The sequence below is a fragment of the Ctenopharyngodon idella genome, chromosome 9, assembly GCF_019924925.1.
Source record: "Ctenopharyngodon idella isolate HZGC_01 chromosome 9, HZGC01, whole genome shotgun sequence".
Lineage (NCBI taxonomy): Eukaryota > Metazoa > Chordata > Actinopteri > Cypriniformes > Xenocyprididae > Ctenopharyngodon > Ctenopharyngodon idella.
The window spans coordinates 8,513,363-8,533,263 of record NC_067228.1 but is presented as its reverse complement, the minus strand read 5'-3'; the positions used below and the strand labels follow the sequence as shown (position 1 = coordinate 8,533,263).

The 19,901-nt window shown below is 36.1% G+C and overlaps 1 protein-coding gene across 1 annotated transcript; it reads left to right on the top strand.

Moving 5' to 3' along the window:
- Positions 1-7,175: 7,175 nt before the first annotated feature.
- Positions 7,176-19,858, top strand: nemp2 (nuclear envelope integral membrane protein 2). The gene is made up of 9 exons (XM_051905537.1): positions 7,176-7,394; positions 9,327-9,436; positions 9,602-9,833; positions 9,907-9,979; positions 12,437-12,530; positions 12,839-12,953; positions 15,207-15,432; positions 15,791-15,979; positions 17,660-19,858. The coding sequence occupies exons 1-9, from the start codon at positions 7,304-7,306 to the stop codon at positions 17,964-17,966; spliced, it is 1,437 nt and encodes a 478-aa protein (XP_051761497.1). The 5' UTR covers positions 7,176-7,303; the 3' UTR covers positions 17,967-19,858.
- The last annotated feature ends 43 nt before the right edge of the window (positions 19,859-19,901 follow it).

The window sequence follows — 19,901 nt, the reverse complement described above, 5'->3', positions numbered from 1 at the left end:
GAGGGTCATGCAGTCCTGACATCTCTCCAACCATAGTTGTTTGGATCATTATGTGATGTGAGGCAAAAACCAGTGTTTTTGACACACATTATTTAAGAAAAATGCTTGGGTACTTGGGGCACAATCACTAAAACAGAAATAATGATGTAAAAGAGATGAAAAGAAAGGTATACATATTAAAGGTATATGTACACTACTGTCAGTAAGATTTTAAAAAAAAGAAATTAATAATTGATTCAGCAAGGATTCATTAAATTGATCAAAAGTGACAGTATAAGTCATTTATAATGGTACAAAAATAAATAATGTAAACAAATAAATAATGCTCTTTTGAACTTTCTATTTATCAAAGAATTCTGAAAAAAATCAGTTTCCACAAAAAAATTAAGCAGCACAACTGTTCTCAATATTGATAATAATATGAAAAACTTCTTGAGCACCAAATCAACATATTAAAATGATTTCTGAATGATCATGTGACACTGAAGACTGGAGTATTGATGCTAAAAATTCATTACATTAATAGATTACAAAAATACAAGAGTTATTTTAAACTGTAATAATATTTCACAATATTCTTTCCACTGTATTTTTGAACAAATAAATCAACACAAGAGGCTTCTTTTAAAAACATTTTTTAAAAAAATCATACCAAGCCCAAACTTTTGAATTATAGTGTATTTTACCAAAAAATGTAAAATCTGCCATTAATAACTGCTAAGCTTTAAAAATGACAAAAAGGCATCTTAAAAGTAGAGCCATAGGATTTGTGCATCATATTACAAGCCGTTTGAAGCCATACAATAGTTTTGTGTGAGAAATAGAACATGGATGACCAAACATATCGATGATATGGCAATTTGAACTGCATTGTATGCAGAAGAGCTGCATGAACATTCTTCAAATAATCTACTTTTGTTCTCCACAGAACATAACAAGGTACGCTGCCTTTGGAATGGCATGAGGATGAGTAAATAATTACAGAATTTTCATCTTTGACTAAACTTTAATTAAAAAAAACAACATTTAGCACAAAGAAAAGCATTAAAACATTCAAGCGTTCCCTCAAGTAAAAACTCCTCCTCAGCATCTGCACTACAACAAAGCAAACAAGAGTTGATGCTGAGTTTTTAATGACCCGAGACAGTAAGAATCTCAGGAATATAACTCTCAATATGTTGTTCAGCATAAAGCAATAGATGAAATCACATAGCGTAACATATTTTCCAAAACACCCTGTATCTTTAGATGGAATCGTCTGTTTTCTCATGTTTGATGTTTACCAGACGGCAATTAAAAACAAGCTCTGCTGAGGATTGGTTCGCCCCACTCATCCGCCTACCTACAGAAAGACTCAGCCTCGACTGATTTTTTTCAGCTCTCTGCTCATGTCAATCACCGCGCTTGCTCTTTGCAGCCTAGCAGCAGCCTACCACCCTATCCTCCTTTAGGAAACAGAACGGAAAAAAAGCATAAACAAGTGCAAGAAAAAAAAAAAAATGAAGAAGAAACTGCCAATCTTTCAACTCGCAAAACAAAGATCACAACATCACAAGTATGCCGCTATTATAACATGACACAAATGACTGCAGAACATGTGGCCTGCACCTCTTGAATGATCACAACAACAAAGGAACAGAAAGATCAAGAGAAAAAAAGAAAAAAGAAAAAAAAAAATCACCAACATTGAGCACTTTCATGGGACAGAAAGCCTTGTGAAAGCCTTATTTGCCTTCAAAGTTCTCCAGCCATCCTGGGTGTAGGACGGGCTTAAGTGCACCAACATAAGGCCCATCTCTGTGGGTGTCAGATTTTAGCCCACTAATCAAGAGCTCAGAAGTCCCTCTCTGTTTTGGAGAGGCATTTGTCCATGGAATCAGCTCTTTGCCAAAACCTCTTTTTGAAGTAGACAGCAGTTGTTTTCGTAAAACTTGTGTCTCATTTTTAAACTTGTGTCTCTTACTGTGAAATAAAATAAGGAGAAATAAGAAACAAATGCAATATAAACTGGAAATTTAGAGCCACACTGCACAGTGTCCGTTAATGTATGTTTACAATTAATCAGTGATACAAAAGTCTATTTTCTGTCCAGGCAATACACATACAAGTACAGCTCCTTTCAACTCGAATGAGGAAATTTCAATTATGTGAGCTTAAAACATCTTCAAATTTCAATTATCTGCGCTAAAAAGCTACATTTATCCCAGCTAACAGTGAACGTTCTGGCAAAGGTTCTCTCAAAGTTATGAACAAACGTTCTTCCAGTAACGTTAATAGAACGTTCAGTCTGTTATCTGGTCTTTAATAATGTTCTTAAAACATTAGCACAAAAACGCTATTTATATATATTGTTCACAGAACGTTTTTTCTGAAACATTTGATGTTCAGAGAACATTCAAAAGTAACATTCACATAATGTTTACAAAATTATAAAATGGAATGTTCCCTTAAAGGTGACATATCATGAAACTTTTTCTGTGTTTAAGTGCTATATTTGGGTCTCTGGTGCATCTACCAACCCAAAATGTGAAAAAGGACAACCCAGTTACTTTGTTTTGTCAAGCCTTTCTTTGCAAGCATGTGAAAAAACCAGCCGCTCAGATTTTGCTCCCCTTGTGACGTAGGAAAGGAATTTTTTCATAATATTACGCCCCTTCATCTGCACGTTTCCACCCATGGCGCCGCCATTTTGTTTTCACAAAGTGAAAACGGTGAACCAGTTCTAAGGCCAAGGCAAAAGTTCAAGCAAAGCATGCTAGCTGTTCTGTCGCTGGCTGCACAGAAGAGCACAAAACACTATTTAGAGTCTCGTTAGCCTGGATAGTCTGCAAGTTGACCCTGGCAAGCTCGATTGCTAAAAAAGGAGCGTTTGAGTTGAGTTGAATGAGTTCATTGAGTTGAATCAATTCCACAGCAACTACATAAATTTATCCACTAACCATTCAGAAACGTCCAATTGCATTCTACAAGTTGTAATTTCTCTCCATCAGTGTCCGACTCCAGTTTGAACAATGTAAGGCTGAACTCCGTAACTGACAATCGTCATTTTGGCTGCTTGTGAGATTCTCCAGCTTTGTTGTTGTTGTTGAGCAACCTAAGTGTGAGCTGTCAAAGCTCTGCCCTCTTTTGGAAAGCAGCCAGGGAGTAGCAGCTCATTTGCATTTAAAGGGACACACACAAAAACGGGATGTTTTTGCTCACCGAAATAGGGGCAAATTTGACAAGCTATAAGAGGGGTGTCCAAACTTGCTCCTGGAGGGCCACTGTCCAGCAGAGTTCAGCTCCAACCCCAATGGGCTATATGCATGGAGCGTTCTTTAGAACTTCCGCATTAATATAAGCCAGCTCGAAAACTTCCGGTGAGATGTTATTTGCTGGTGTGTTGAGCATCAGTAGTGTAATACTTAGTTTATAATCAGAATATAGTCACTTAAATAGTCAGGGATAGCATTAATTTAGTTATTCAAACGTAAGACGGCATAAAAAATAAATAAATAAAGACGTACCTCATTGTTCCTCCTCGGCTAAATTCAATTCGACCATCAGTTTTCACACTTTTATGTGAAAAAAAAGCTTCAAAAATTAAATATTTATTGTGCACTTTATTAGATTAATAAAATGTGTGTTTTCACAAGTGTGCTGAAATCATTGATCTTGCGCTGCAATGACTGACAGCTGCTGTAATTACAAAAGGAAAGCGCGGTGCTCGCTTTCTGTCATGAATCACAAGAAAAGTTATTGTTTTTCTTAAGATTTTTTGAGTATTTCATACTTCACATTGACAAAATGTATTTTTAAACCTAGTTATTTTATAATGTTTAATATTTAGTCAAAAACGAAGTGAAAAACGATTAGAGGAAATGGCTGATATATGCGCAAATAAATGCTACGTTGCCGCCACCTGCTGGTTACAGTGGTAATTATTGTCTTTTTTATTTTTAAATAAGTGTTCTCTATCAAATGTTGAATTTCCTACGTTTTGAAACGTTCGGTTTTACAATGGGGACAATCTCAGAAGGATGAACAAATAATGTTTGTGGTCATCACATTAAAAATAACATTTGAAGTGCTGGGGGGGAAAATGCGTGTGCGTGTCTAATTACAGACACGGCGTTTTTAAACGGTCCCAATAGCTTCGTCTTTATTGCAATCAATAAAACAGGTTTATTGGAAAATTAGGTAAATGTGATAAGTGCATTAAAATATGAATACAACGTTAAAAAGTCAACCATTGATGGTTTTGTGTTGATGTACAGCGACTACAGAATGAACAGCTAACAGTTCACCGGAAATGCCCGAGCTGGCTTAACGACAACCAGGAAGTAACCGTGCATATAGCCCATTAAACACACCTGAACCAGCTTATCAAGGTTTTTAGGCATACAGGAAACTTCCAGGCAGGTGTGTTGTGCTAAGTTGGAGCTAAACTCTGCAGGACAGCGGCCCTCCAGGACCGAGTTGGGACACCCCTGAGCTATAATAAATGATCTGTGGGGTATTTTAGCTGAAACTTCACAGACACATTCTGGGGACACCAGATACTTATATTACATCTTGTGAAAAGGGGCATAATAGGTCCCCTTTAACATTCATATAACCAAGATTTTTTTTCTTTTTTTTCTTTTTGACATTTAATAAAACTGGACATTTTGAAAGTTCAAAGAACATTCAGAAATAACATTTTCATTACTTAATGGGAAAGTTCTTAAAACATATTTTTGATAGCAGGGATGATAAATGTAGCTTCTTTAGCTCAGATAATGAAAAAAATACACATATGATGTATATGTGTAACATAGACTGCAATGTAGAGTATTACCTAATGTGCATCTTATTTACTATTATCTCTTAAAGGGATAGTTCACCCAACTACCATTCATCATTTACTCACCCTCAAGTTGTTATAAACCTGTATGAATTTCTTTCTTCTGCTAAAAGCAAAATATATTTTGAAGAATGTTGGTAACCAAAAAGTTGATGGGCCCCATTGACATCCATAGTATTTTTTTTTTCTTTTTTTTTCTTTACTATGGAAGTCAATGGAGTCCAACTGTTTGGTTAACCATATTCTACAAAATATGGTTAGAAGAAAGAAATTCATATAGGTTTGGAACAGCTTGAGGGTGAGTGAGTAAATGACAGAATTTTAATTTTTAGGTGAACTATCCCTTTAATATTCTGAACAAGTGTCATGCAATGGTCACAAAACCATACGAGTTCTTTTGTTAAAAATGTGAGGAATAGACCACATTATGACCAAAAGTATGGACTACATGGCAACTTTTATATATTTTTGGATCTCAGCCACGGTCACTTCGAACTGTCATTAGATGCAAAAGAGCTGCATGAACATTCTTCAAATAATCTCTTTTCATGCTCCATGGAACATATAACAATGTATGCTTAGAAACAACACAAGGATGAGCAAATAATGACAGAAGTTTAATCTTTCATCAATGTAAAGTATTACCAAATTAGCTTCTCATTTACCATTTTCTCTTATTATTCTGAACAAGTGTTGTGCCATGGTCATGAAACCAGTTGAGGTTTTTTTTTGTTTTTTTTTTGTTAAAAGGCCCTTAACTGACTCTGCATCAAAAACGGGACTTTCTGTACCTTAACAAAAACCACAAAGCCTTCCTCTAACCAACTTTTTTTTCTTAATACTTTCCCCTGTGGGACATAACCTTGCAACTGTCTGCTACAGCAACTGAAGATAAACTTCATTAGAGCTTGTTGAGTGCAAGGAGCAAAAATGCAGAAAAACTATTTGAGTTATTAAAAAAATTAATTTAAAAGGTTGATGGAGAAAATAAATGCACTCTTTCATGGGGAATGAGGTTAGAATCCTTCCTAGAAACCAAAATGACAGCATCTGCATTAGTCAGATGCTTGCTGACTCCATGCAAGCGTAAGTGACAGTGGGTCTCAGCCTGGCGTGGGTGTGCCTGTCAGGAAAAGCCGCTGTTGTCTCTGCATCCTAGAGAAATGAGAAAGCAGCCGCCTGCTGTGTCTACGCCCACCACAAAAATCCCCCTTCCATTTCAAAGGGCGAAAAATGCACAGAGATGACATTTTCATCTGGTCTCCTCTAGATTTTGGTTTAACGTTTTTCTTCCCACCGCTTCATCTTTGCGTTTGCTGAAAGACTGCATTCGCAGGGCTAGATATTTTAAGACTGCTTTATTTTGCTGATAGACAATGGATTTTTCATGTTCTCTACATTTAGCTAGATTGTAACGATAAATAAATTTCATTTTAATTTTCAATTTCACATTTTTTATCAATGATTTTCTAGTTGTGATAACTTTTTAAAAATCATGAGATTGCACTCACAAAGAGCCAATAACATGCATTAGACCTATAGTTTCCAACTATAGAAATTTTTATGACTTTTAAAGATTTTATTAATTTCCATGATAACAGAACAAATTGCAGTCAGTACTGTATCCCACAATGCATTGTGCTTAACCTTCTTCCAGTTCCAGTGTGGTGAATAAACGCATCTTAGCTGTTTTTTTTTTTTTTTTTAACACAAACAAGCTAAATATAAATAGGCTATATTTAAATATACTTATTTCCGAAATGATAACCAAACACTACTTGCTGAATTGCTGAATTCATCATGCAACGTGATAAAGTCATGTGACAACAATGCAACATACTACTACAACAATTATTGTTGCATAATGCAAACGTTTTACTGTTTCATATATCATTTTTAAAGATTAGTACGCAGTAATCTTACATAATTAGAAACGTTGACTTGGCAACTAACTGAAATAAGTTGAAGCACTAAAATTGCTAAATGGAAATAAATAAAAAAACTAAAATAAAATAAATTAAACCTAAATAGTAATATTTGAAAAGAATATTTAAAAAATCTAAAAATTGGAAGCTAATTCAAAATATTACACTATAAAATAGTAGGCTACATAAATCTAAAACAACACTGGTGTTTACTTTTAAACCTTTGACTGCGGCTTAAGACCTGACTAATCAAACACTAAACTCCCAAATAGGCTCATTAAATAGACACCATTTTGAACATGAAATGTGCTAATTTGTGTATATAACGACTTGTTTGTTTTATAAATAGAAGTTAAAGCCTCTATACTTTATAAATGAGTAAAAAAATATCTGGACCTATCATTCACTCTGAAACTGTTAGTCTGGTCTGGGTTACACGAAGCCCACCGAATTTGAAACCGAAAACATTAGCTTAGCTCATGTTAGCTTAGCGGGCTAATCATTAACCTGCTGTCTGTCAGATCCATCCATTTAACACAATACTTCACAAAACATGGGGAAGTTAGCTGCTTTTATACCCGTTTTAACTCTATTATGTGCTTACTGGCAAAGTGCAGAGGGAAACAAAGGCTATTCATACACAGGTAAATGACTTGAGCCACATGCTAAACAGACAGCGAGATAAAAAAACATCGCTAACATTACAAAACAGTTACATTGTGTATATCTATGGGGTTTTGAATGTTATAAAACCACAGACTGCAGTTAAACCACTCTATATATCGTGAATTGTGTGACCTGGACACAAATGCTGTGTGCCAAAATAGTGAGCTCTGTACTTAAAAAGTTGTAGTTTTTTTTTAACTCTCTTTATTAAGTCAAAGTTTATGTTTTGTATTTTGTAGTAAAGTAGACTTTTAGACAGTTCTTAGAAGTTCTTTTAGATAGAAAATAGCTATGTAAGAACCGTATTACATAAGTACAAAAAGACTAGGCCAATATAACGTGTATGTGTAACATATATTGCAGTTTTTAGTATGAGATTTTCAGCATCCATTAAACAATAACTAAATATAACTACTTTGTCTGTATGTGTCTGTAATCTTACCATGGTCCTTCTAACATGTTTGTATTGTACCTTAAAGTCACCATGAAATCAAAATGGACAACTCTTGTTTTTATGGAATATTGCAGTATTTATTGTAATTGATTTATCCATGCATGTAATTATTATTATTATTTAAATTCTTGTGCCCTCATAATCTTTAAAGGTAGGGTAGGTAACGTTTTCATAAACACTTTTTGTTATACTGGTTGAAACGCTCTTCACATCCTGATAGCAATCAATTATAAAAGTGGTCTAAATATTAAAACATCTACATATATCTTCTGTGGAAGTCTCAGGACTAAAAAATGTTCGTTCAGTCATTGCATTTGGTCCAAATGATATGGATTTGCATACCTCCCTGCTCGCCCAGACATCACACGTCATCAACATGTTCCGTGAGGCTATGCAGAGTTTTTACAGTTTCCTTTTATGGTTTCTCCTGAACCAAAACAACAAGCTTATGCTGCATTCACGCCATGTCGTAATTACCGTAATTAAGAGATGGCAACCCTGACGTTCTACTCAGAGCTGTTCTCGTCTTCAGACTCAGAATTATGCTATAATTATGTTAAATATTTCTATGGCAACACTATCAATGCCGAAATTAATCTGTAGCTGTCAAGTGGTACAAGTCAGAGCTATTCTTAAAATAAAGCTGATTCTAAAGTTATGTTTAAAGTTATGTATAAAGTTAACGCCGTCTCTTGTGACGCTTTGCAGACTTTGCTGTGTGCGTTTATGTGTTTCGGAGGAGGCGTGGCTTTGGAGAGAGCTCTGAGGGGAGGGTGGGATCTTCTGCTTTCAAAACTCGCCTGCCATTGCTAGACTTTCTGAAATTGCCTACCCTACCTTCAATCAAAACACTATAAAAATAGTGTTTTTGCAGATTATGTTTTGATGTGACTTTCACAGCATCTCTCAGACAGTAGCAACACATGATCCTAAATAGCTCAAGAACTGAATATTCGAAAACTCTAAATATAAAGTAAAATAACAGTAACAAACATGTGCATTCAGTTTTCTTATGCTTTCTGTCTTTTAACATGCAAGTGAACATAAAATATTTCATCCTTTTTTAAGTAAGTGCTTTTTTTATAATTGTTTTTACTTTAATATAATTCATTTATAATTCATTTATTTATCATCAGCAGTAACAGTTCCCTCACGAACCCCAGTTTGGGAAAATCTTCCCCATAGTGAAAACATCCATTTATAAATGATCAGTGAGTAATACTGCTGTATAGAAGCAACCACACATGAAAATGTCTGTTTTTTGGAAAGCGAGGATTCAGCATTTGCATTAGTGCAGTGATTAGGATGAATTTAGTCTGTGGGCAGAAGCTTGTAGTCAGTGTTCTTTTCTGGGATGCTTTTGTACTATTTTAGACATAGAGAAAAAGAAAACAGATGATGGGGATCGTTAAATTAAAGCAGAGGAGTAATTCTGAACCTTTCCTGATTCTGACAGATTGCACCTATGTGAAAGGAGACAGTGCCCACGAGTATTTTGGGAGTCGATGCTTCTGTTACAGCTCTGGCACTGTAATCAAATGGAAGGACATCTGGTCCACCTTCAAGGTAATATATTACATCCTGCTTTGCTATTATTTACTTTTCCTGCAGTGTTCTTTTTAATTAATTTTATTATTGGAACAATATCAGGTTATGTAAATAAGGACAAAACATTTTTTGGCTTAATTCTCACTTTAAATTGAATACTGACAAGACACATGTTGTTCACAGGTAAACGTGACAAGTGATGAGGATGTCTTTGTCGTGTTCCCGTTGGAGACTCAAAATTGCCAACATCCGGATGATCTTCTCACGGTTACTAACTGCTTTGTTGAACACTATTGGCCATCCACTATCCAAAGAGAGAAGTCTTTGGACATTCCCATGGTTGATGAAGATGTCTGCTTCATGACAAAATCGCCTAGAAGCAATACTGAGTACACACTACACGTCTCCAACAAAAGTAAGAATCACACACCTTATTCTCATACAGAGTACTTGGGCACTGAATCTTAATTGTTTATTTTCTATTACAGGGTTAAATAGAATGCGCTTCCTGCTTTTTGTGTGTGGGTTGATACTGTTTTTTAGAGCAGGATACATATGCAGGTAAGTGGCAATTTAGCGCTAGTTTAGATGTTCTCAGCTAGAGAAAATCTACAGTAGAATGTCAGATTTAATTCTGATCAAGAGTGTTTTTTCCCCCCCGCAAACCTTAACAAAAAAATTACACCATGCTTGTCTCTCTACCTTAAACATGAATAAGATAAAGTAATTTTAACAAAAAATTACACTACATTTAGAGAAATTATGTTTTTTTTTTTATTTAAAATGTGGAACCAAAAAGACATTTTATGCAAAAAAAAAAAAAAAAAAAATCTTTTCCATATAATGGTAGTTCACAGTGGCCACATCTATCATGCACCAAAAAACACTGTAAAAGCATGATAAAAGTGGTCAGTGCAACTTGTGTAGAACATTCTAGTCTTCTGAAGCCATACAGTCAAAGACTTTTATATATGGAGAGACGGTGCAGTCGTATTATTATGAATGGGAGAAAAAGTGCAACACGCAATATGGTGAAATAAGTCCCGCCTTCTAAATAAGAGCCAATTACTGATTGGTAAAGTCATCGTGTCACTGCAGCAGTCATTAGAAGCTCCAGTTCCTATAGAAACAGTCAGATGCGCGATCCCTATAGAGACGCACGCTTAGGACTGCGCATGCGTATGAGCTTGATCCAGCCTGAGAAATGCCGTTTTTTTTATCATGATTCGAGTGTTTAGAAACAAAATTTATGAGACAGTTGTCAGATTTTATTAGTGATTTCAAATATGAAATTTAATTGAAAGCATGGTGAATAGCTTTGAAGAATTTGATAGGAGCTGCACTTGCATGCCTGAGAGGCATTTCAAAGTTGGCTGCCGAGTGAAATGACTTGTCTTAAAAGGACTTTGATACAGTAGCTTTGGTGAAGAAAAGAAAGAATATGAAATAGTTGATATATAAACATAGTATGCAAAGGGTGCTGCTTGGGTATCAGTTAATACCTACTTGTGCTCTGTGGATGAGGGATATTCAGTTCAGTACAAAAATAGTATGATCTAAATTGTCAAAACCCTTTAATACAGTGGTTCCCAATCAGGGGCTGCACACTTCCAAAGAAATTGTTATTAGGAAATAAAAAATTAAATAAACTTGTCCCATAATTTTGAACAACTGGAAACGTCATGTAAATTCATTGATCATAAAAATTGTGAACTCTGAAATATATACAGTTCTTTATTTTAATTTAAATATTTTAATATATTGCCACTCATAGTTTGTGTAACTTAAGAAGTTTGAAAACAAGCAGCTTTGTAATTACAGCAGAAGTATAGTTATAGTTAGCCTACATTGAGGGGGGCTTTGAATATTGTCTTGAACAATGGAGGGATTTTTGTTGTGAAATATAATAATTGTTCGCTGAAAATCTTGCTGTCCATCAACGCTCTGAAATCTATGGAAGCTTATTTCTGCCACTGAATAAAAAATAAAAAAGGTAATTGCGACTTTTTATTTCACAATTCTGACTTTTTTTCCTCACAATTGCGAGTTTATATCTCACAATTCTGACTTTTTTCTCAGAATTGCGTGCTATAAACTCGGAATTTTGACTTTTTCCCCCCCAGAATTGCATGATATAAACTCGCAATTGTGTGTTAAGTCAGAATCGAAAGATATAAACTCGCAATTCTAAAAAATAAAGTCACTCTTTTTTTCCTCAGTATTGGACTTTATAACTCGCAATAAGTCAGAATTGCAAGAAAAAAAGTAAGTAATGCGAGATCTAAACTTGCAGTTGCTAGAAAAAGTTTATATCTCGCAATTATGACTTTATTTCTTGCAACTATGAGTTTATATCTTGCGATTTTGAGAAAAAAGTCAAAAATTGTGAGAACTCGCAATTGTGAGGGGAAAAAAAGGCAGAATTATGAGATAAAAAGTCGCAATTATATATTAATTTTATTCCGTGGTGGAAACAAGTCAGTCTTTTTTTCTTTTTTCTTCAGATTTGGACTTTGAACTTGAACTCGCAATAAGTCAGAATTGCAAGAAAAAAAAAATTATAAACTCGCAATTGCAAGAAAGTTTATATCTTGCAATTCTGACTTTATTTCTCGCAATTGCGAGTTTATTGTCGCAATTATCTTTTAATTTTTTTCATTCCGTGGCAGAATCAAGCTTCCATAGAAATCTCATCTGCATCAAGATTCGGTGAGTGATTACTTGCAACCGTGGAAGATTTTCAGTGAATAACAACCTAAATATTTCACTAAATTATCACATGACTTCAGAAGAAGAGAATATGGCACACAAGAAGTCATATGGACTTGAAAGCCATGGCCACCATGAATTGTTGTGCAAAGTCAAGAGAAGACTCTTAAAAAATCCTCTCCCTTTACATTCCATGGGGAAAAAATAAAAGCATATAGATTTTGATCAACATAAGGATGAGTAAATAATGACAGAATTTTCATTTGTGGTTGTAATTTATTAATCTGACCCAATCTTCATGGTTTCCAGGAGCTCACTGTTTTTCTACACAGCCGGAGTTTCATTGGGAGTCATCGCCACATTTGTCTTCCTGACACTTCTCCTCCGAAACTTTATACCAAAGGTGTGCAATGCTTCTGTCACTACCTTTATCATGATCTATCACATGTTTCCTCACCGATCAAACATGTTGGATGAGTAGTATGAGTTTAAGCCTGTTCAGTGCTGGCATTGTCTCTGCTGATGAGATTAAAGATAAAGGGAGGTGGAGACTCACTCCTCAACACAAACAGCCGCAGGCATGTACATGATTGTAAGGTTTTATGTATAAATCAGGGGTGTGTAATCAATTACAGATTGATAGACAGATTGCAGTTTTGGGGTAGGTCAGAAGGTCAAGAACATTCACTAAGGCTCTGCTTTTCCCCCCAGCGAGGGCTGTTCCTGGTGTTGTTGGGCGCTGGCTCCGGTCTGTCCTACATGGGGATCCAGAGGGTGTTAAATGAATGGGATGACATCGTGACTGAGCACTGGATGGAATTACTGGGTAACTAGGCAACCTTTCTCTGTTACAACCCATCTTGCCCTGTTTTCCTTTGCAATCATCTCATCAGCCAATTAGATCAGACAGTAAGCCTTCGCTAATGTTAATAAATGGTCTTTCAAATGTACCTTTTGTACAGTTTTGCATGTCAGTCGTGTTGTCTGTTAATTTGCTTGCTGTGCTCTTTATACAATAGAATAATTACTGTACATGTCATTTAGACAGATTATCCTTCTACACTCTCGCTGCACATTTCATCAGCTGAAGCGCTCGCATTAGAACACGCCAGAATCGCATAGTAACAGTCTAGAGCAGATTGAGATTCACCTTTTGTATCGTATATCTTGGCTCCGTTAGTGTTATAATATGAGGGCCAAGTATTTTGAATGCTGAAATGACTGCCTCTTGACTGCTCAATAGATTCTATTCTCTGCCAAATCAATTTCCCTCTTCAAGCACTCGCAGTATGTAAATGCATCAGTGTTTGAATGCGAGAACTACAGGCATATTAAGATTAAGGGAAAGAAGCTGCAATGCTGCTGGAACATTGATTTCTATGCCTAAAACAAAAAGGCTCTGGGTGGATTACAGCCCCAGTGTGTGTCTGTTTTCTGGCCCTTTTATTTCCTCTTTGATTTTTTTCCTTCTTCTTTGTTTTCACAGATATAGGCTACTGTTACATTGCAAGAATAGTTCACTTGAGCTTTTTGTCATTTTACTCATCATTGTGTTTTTCCAAACTCATGACTTTCTCATCATCTTTTTCTTTTTTTACCCTTTGTTTCTTTCTTTTTCATATGATTCCATACAATGAAAGTGAATAGAGACTGGTTTTGTCAAGCTCCAAAAAACAAACAAACAAACAAACCAAAAAACATAAAAATGGTCCAAATGACTCATGCACTACAGTCCATGTCTTGAAACCATGCAAACGCTTTGTGAGGAACTAAATTTATTTGTTATTTAGTGATAAATGGTGCATTGACACAATTTGTCAGTATTTTCTCCAAACCCCGTTGTTTTGGGGTTAATTGATTTTTTTTTTTTTTTTTTTTTTTTTTTTTTTTAAAGCTACAGATGAGGGGTTTGTTGGTGAATAATGTCTTAAAGGGTTAGTTCACCCAAAAATGAAATTTCTGTCATTAATTACTCACCCTAAAGTCGTTCCAAACCCGTAAGACCTTCGTTCATCTTCTGAACACAAATTAAGATATTTTTGATAAAATCCGGCTCGTGAGGCCTGCACTGACAGCAAGTTAATTTACACTTTCAAACGCCCAGAAAGTTACTTGACAGATCCAGTAGACATCCACTATCATTATCTGGAAAATATGGCCAGGATATTTTTCAAGAACCTTTTGTTTTTAATTAACAAAAAAAACAACAACAACAACAACAAAAAAACTACACTGTACCATACACTAGTTTGGGATTTTTATTCAGCAGGTATGCATAAAAAGTGACAGTAAAGAAATTTATAATGTTACAAAAAAAAAATCTATTTCAAACAAATACTATTCCTTTGAACTCTGTTCATCGCGGAATACTGAAATTGTATATCATGGTTTCCACCAAAAATGTTACTGTATTTTTTGATCAAATAAATCCAGCTTTGGTGAGGATAAGAGGCTTTTTTCAAAAAAACATTTTACTGACCCCAAACTTTTGAACAGTAGTGTAGGTTGGTAATCACTTTTGGCTGAGTAAATAGTAACTCAGTATTTTAATAGAACCAGTTTTGTTATATTATATTTCACCATTATTCTTTTGTTTGTATACTGAAGCATTCAGCAATTCATTGCTTTGTTGCAGCAGTAGCCTGTAATGTTTGCATCCAGTGAGTGTAGGCTGGGCAAATACAGTACGACATCCACTATTTGATATTCATGGCCCACATTTACACAATGCACATTTTAGCAAGTGAAAGCTTGCCTTAAAGTAATAGTTTACCCAAAAATGAATGAATGTCAAAAGTGATGTTGAGTTGTTTCAACACATATAGATCTATTGTGACTTTTGCAACTGAGTGTGCTTTGTACATATTATTACTGTTGGTTTATGGGCTGTTTATGAATCACAGGCAAGCTCAGGCAGGCTGCTTCTGTCCGATTCAAATTGGGAATGCATTTTTAATGTTACTTTGCTACATAAAGTTAGGTGCTTCATGTATGTATGTATATACGCAAGAAGGTGGATAACACCAAGCTGGACATTTGAAAATTATTTTTACATTTTCTTTTTTCTCTTTGTCTGCAGTATATGTGCTCATATTGGGCTTATTTAGTTTTGCTGTATGCTATAAACATGGCCCCATCACCAACAAACACACCCTCAACTTTATGACCTGGTGTATGCAAATAGTAGGCATGGTGTTGCTTTACTATGGGATTACATTCCCCCCGGCCTGCTATGTACTGATCGCTGTCCTGTTGTGCTCGAAGATTCTGCCCTTGGTCCGGAGCCTTCTAATGTGGATTTGCAGGTAAGGAAAGCACCACAAACAGTACTCAAAATTTCTGAGTGAAACAGGATATTCAGTGAGAATTCTTTTTTAGGGCAGGGCTTTATTCCCCAGCCAAATAGGAAAGTTGTTTCAAATGCAAAGCCAATATTTCTTTACAGATGTTCACATCATTATTGGTTATATTTACTATCTTTGTATATTTAATATACAGTATCTTTAACATCTCTCTCTCTCTCTCTCTCTCTCTTTGATGTCATGTTGACTAAGTCTAGGATAGAAATTGAAAGCCAATCGTATGATGAAATTAAGCTTTGAACAGGTGAAATATGTAATCCTAAATATTTGTATGTATGAACTTCTGCCTTTCTGCCTTCAGTCTCTTCTACTCATTCCTGAACTTGTTCCGGAGGAAGAAACGGCACACTGTCAGGCTACTGACTGAGGATGAGTACAGAGAGCAGGGAGAGATCCACACCAGAGCCTCCCTGGATGAACTACGGGAGCACTGTAACAAGCCTGGCTTTCCTGCATGGGACACCGTGTTGAAGCTCAGATCACCGCAAAAGTAAGTAAAGTCCCCCTGTAGTCAATAATTTTATCCCTTAAAACTCATCTTTGATCACCAAAATGACATATCTAAGCATTTTTTTTTTTTTTTTTCTGTGAAATTTTTTTTATTCATGCCTTAAAGGATTAGTTCACTTTCAAATGAAAATTAGCCCAAGCTTTACTCACCCTCAAGCCATCCTAAGTGTATATGACTTTCTTCTTTCTGATGAACACAGTCGGAGAAATATTAATAAATGTCCTGACGCATCTGAGCTTTATAATGGCAGTGAACAGGAGTGACTAGTATGAGCTGAAGAAAGTGCTTCCATCCACATCCATCCATCATAAACGTACTCCACGTGGCTCCGAGGGGTTAATAAAGGCCTTCTGAAGAGAAGCGATGCGTTTGTGTAAAAAATTTTTTTTTTTACACAAACGCATCGTTTCGCTTCAGAAGGCCTTTATTAACCCCCCAGAGCTGTGTGGAGTACACGTTTACGATGGATGGATGTAGATGGAAGCACTTTCTTCAGCTCATACTAGTGACCCCTGCTCACTGCTATTATAAAGCTCGGATACGTCAGGATATATATATCTCCGATTGTTTTCATCAGAAAGTCATATACACCAAGGATGGCTTGAGGGTGAGTAAAGCTTGGGGCAATTTTCATTTCAAAGTGAATGAATCCTTTAAAATAGCTTGAATGTAACTCTACACCCTTGCTTTATTTAGTATAGGCGGATATCCTTGTATATGCAAATTAGCCCCGCCTCCACTCACTCACACAAGCTCAGAATACCTGATCCACTGGTGGAAATACTGGTTTAATTCAGCCATATATGCTTGAACCAGAAACTGATTCAGAAGAAGAAGCAGTAGAGTGAATTATACAGGCTCGTATACAAGTCAATGTATCAGAATGGTATGCGTTTTATGTATCGCTCTCTATGTCGCACACATAACTTTTGCTTGACTATGTTATCAAACAGCAACACAAACCATGTTCCCATTCACCATATCGGAGTCAGACAGCTGCCATCTAAAAATCAGTATCCTTAGAAATGCTTTGAACAACTTAGAACGTCAGTGGAGAAAGGCATAAAGTTCATCATAACATCGTTATATACATCATACATAATTCACCCGCTATATTGCTAAATGTACCTGATTTTTCATATCAACAGAAAAATATACCAGAATAACCTGGCTTCTCTTGAGACCCCCCTGCTTCACAGCATAGTAATGATATGCTAAAGCCCGTCTGCACGTTGACGTGATTGGTTACAAGGTAGTTTGTGATGTAAGAAACAGCAGTGATTTCAAACCACGTTTTTGAGACTGTCTTTGGTTCACTGCAGTTTTAAGGAGAAAAGCATATTAAAGCACCACATTGACATATAAACAACATTAAAAACTTGACCCCACAGGGGGTCTTTAAACATTTGTAGTCATCAAATAAGCATGTTTGAAAGGGACATATAATGGTGAAAAGGATTTTTTTTTTTGAAAATAAAAATAAGTTTGACATTCACAATACAAAGTTTAAATCATATTTAGTGACAAATTGGTGTAATTGCTTTAAATGTGTTGCAATTTTGCATTGATCTTTGAGTGAAGGAGAGAAATGCTATATGGCCCATTTTATTTAATGACATTTTAAGAAGTCCTCACCAGTTGTTGCCATTTTTTTTTCAGGTTGGCAGAATTTCTGCGCAGTGGCAGCCACATCACTCAAGAGGAGCTTCAGAGTCATGAGAATCAGTACGGGGTTGGTGGGGCGTACTACGAGAACGTGCTCTTTAACAGCAGCTCCAGTGAAACCCAGTCTCAGAGAGGAGATGCAGAGGACAGTAGCGAGGACGAGCTGGTGAGAAATGGTCCTGCAACAGTAAATAACTTCCCCACTCCTGCTGTATACATCCCAGATGTCTGCCCGTATCCCCCTGTCGCCTGCACCCCTCAGCCAGAACCCATGGATCCAGAAGACCAGGATTTCTTTTGAAATTGTGCCGCTATCTGTAGGAAGTGATTTTTATGTAAATTTTGAAGACTTTTTGAATTGCACAATATTGTTAGGAAGGATTGACTCTAAGGAACATTAGTTGGTCCATAAGGATTGTAAAATAATCATTCTCTCTCAATTGTTTGTTTAAATGATCTCTTTTAGGCAGCGTGGGCTGTTACTATATTTTTTTTTTTAGCAGTTTGTATTCTCATACCCAAGTGATGCAGAGCTGGGAATAACACTTTATTGTACATACAGTATGTTAATAGTGTGTGTAAATAGATGGTGACTGTGCTACTCTCAGGTATATTATAAAATCATCAGGACATCTTTGCAGTCACTGCTTAAGAGAATGACTCAACACATACAGTACAACAGAAGTGTGTATTTTAAGGGAATAGAGCCCTCTAGTGTTGGTTAATGAAACCACCCAAAATGCAAATTCTGTCATTATTTACTCGCCAGCCTCATGTTGATTCAAAGCTATGTCGTTCTATCTTCTGTGGAAAAAAAAAAAAAAGAGTATGTTTTGCAGAATCTCCAAATTGCTCTTAATCATATATTTAAACTAATGAAGGATATATGGTTTTCAAAAGCTCTTAAACCAACATCAAAACATCTAAATTTTTTGTGCGTTCTATTCCATGTCTTCTGACGTCAATATTATAGAATATTATGGAGCCTTTCACTTAGAATGTTTTGCGCTGATTTTCCATTGTTTTTCAATGTAAATGTAACCCCTCCAGTTCAAACCACCCACTCTAATCAGGACTTAAACCCGGGTTGCTCTAACAAGGAGGCTAAAGACCGCAGTCTCTAGCATCAGTCCCTAGAGCGCCTCTTGATATCTGGTGAGTGAGGTTTACACACACAGCTCTTACCGGCCTACGTCCATTACACTCACCCCCCAAAAATCACTCCCATCCGGGTCACGGCACCAATGGAACCCCTCCTGTTCGAACCGCCTACTCTAAGCAGGACTCGAACCCGGGTCCGGCGGCATGGGAGTTGGATGTTCTAACAAGAAGTCTAAAGACCGCAGTCTCTTGCATCAGTCGCTAGAGCACCTCTTGAGATCAGTGGATTGAAGTTTACACACACAGCTCTTACCGGCCTACGTCCGTTACATAAACATGCGCTAGACGTGTTTGACCGTTGCGCTCGAGTCTTTTGAAGGTCTTGACGTGGAGTTCTAAAAATGCAGCGCTCAAGAGAAATTTATATATTTGTGCATTTTTCATTCCACTGCCATGAGTCTCACGTCATTTATACAGAGCACGTTTTTACGCTGGATTTCTACATAAACATGGAAGACCAGCGGGTTTTTAAACGCGAAATTATGTTCAGTGTGAATGCCCCCTTCAAAAGATTAGGAATATAGTGCATTATGTGGACTAATTTGAGCCTTTTTGGTATTTTTTTTTTTCCATCACAAAAAATTAATAGATATTATATTTTAATGTTTCTGCGTTTGCTCAATTCTTTTTGCGTTCTCTCAACAAACCTTGTGTTCCCTCACAAAACCGGAGTTCTTTGCGAGCAAACGAACTAGTTTTGAGAGCAAATGCAAAATTTCACTGGTAGCACAAAACTTGCGAGAGAAAGCAAAAAGCATTGAATATATATAGTTATACTATAGTTTACTATCACCATTAGGGGCTTTGTAGAATTTTCATTTTTGGGTGACCCATACTTTTAAAATGAATCAACTCAAAGTTGATGGTCTGCATGTATCCATACAAATTTACATATCTACAGTACATCCTGCCATTCCATATTCTTTCCTTTTTATGGATCTTTTATCAGAAGAATGAATGTATGTTTTCAAGTTTTTACAGCCTTTTATATTACAATCTTATTTAATTAAAGACAAATGGCTAAATTCTCAACCAGAATATTGTATTGTCTTCATATGTAAACATTTCATGTATT

Excerpts from the sequence above, each read along its gene's own strand:
- nemp2 (XM_051905537.1), top strand. The coding sequence starts at position 7,304 with ATGGGGAAGTTAGCTGCTTTTATACCCGTTTTAACTCTATTATGTGCT. Across the intron at positions 12,531-12,838 it reads TCCGAAACTTTATACCAAAG|CGAGGGCTGTTCCTGGTGTT; the intron begins GTGTGCAATGCT and ends TTTTCCCCCCAG. Across the intron at positions 15,980-17,659 it reads AAGCTCAGATCACCGCAAAA|GTTGGCAGAATTTCTGCGCA; the intron begins GTAAGTAAAGTC and ends TTTTTTTTTCAG.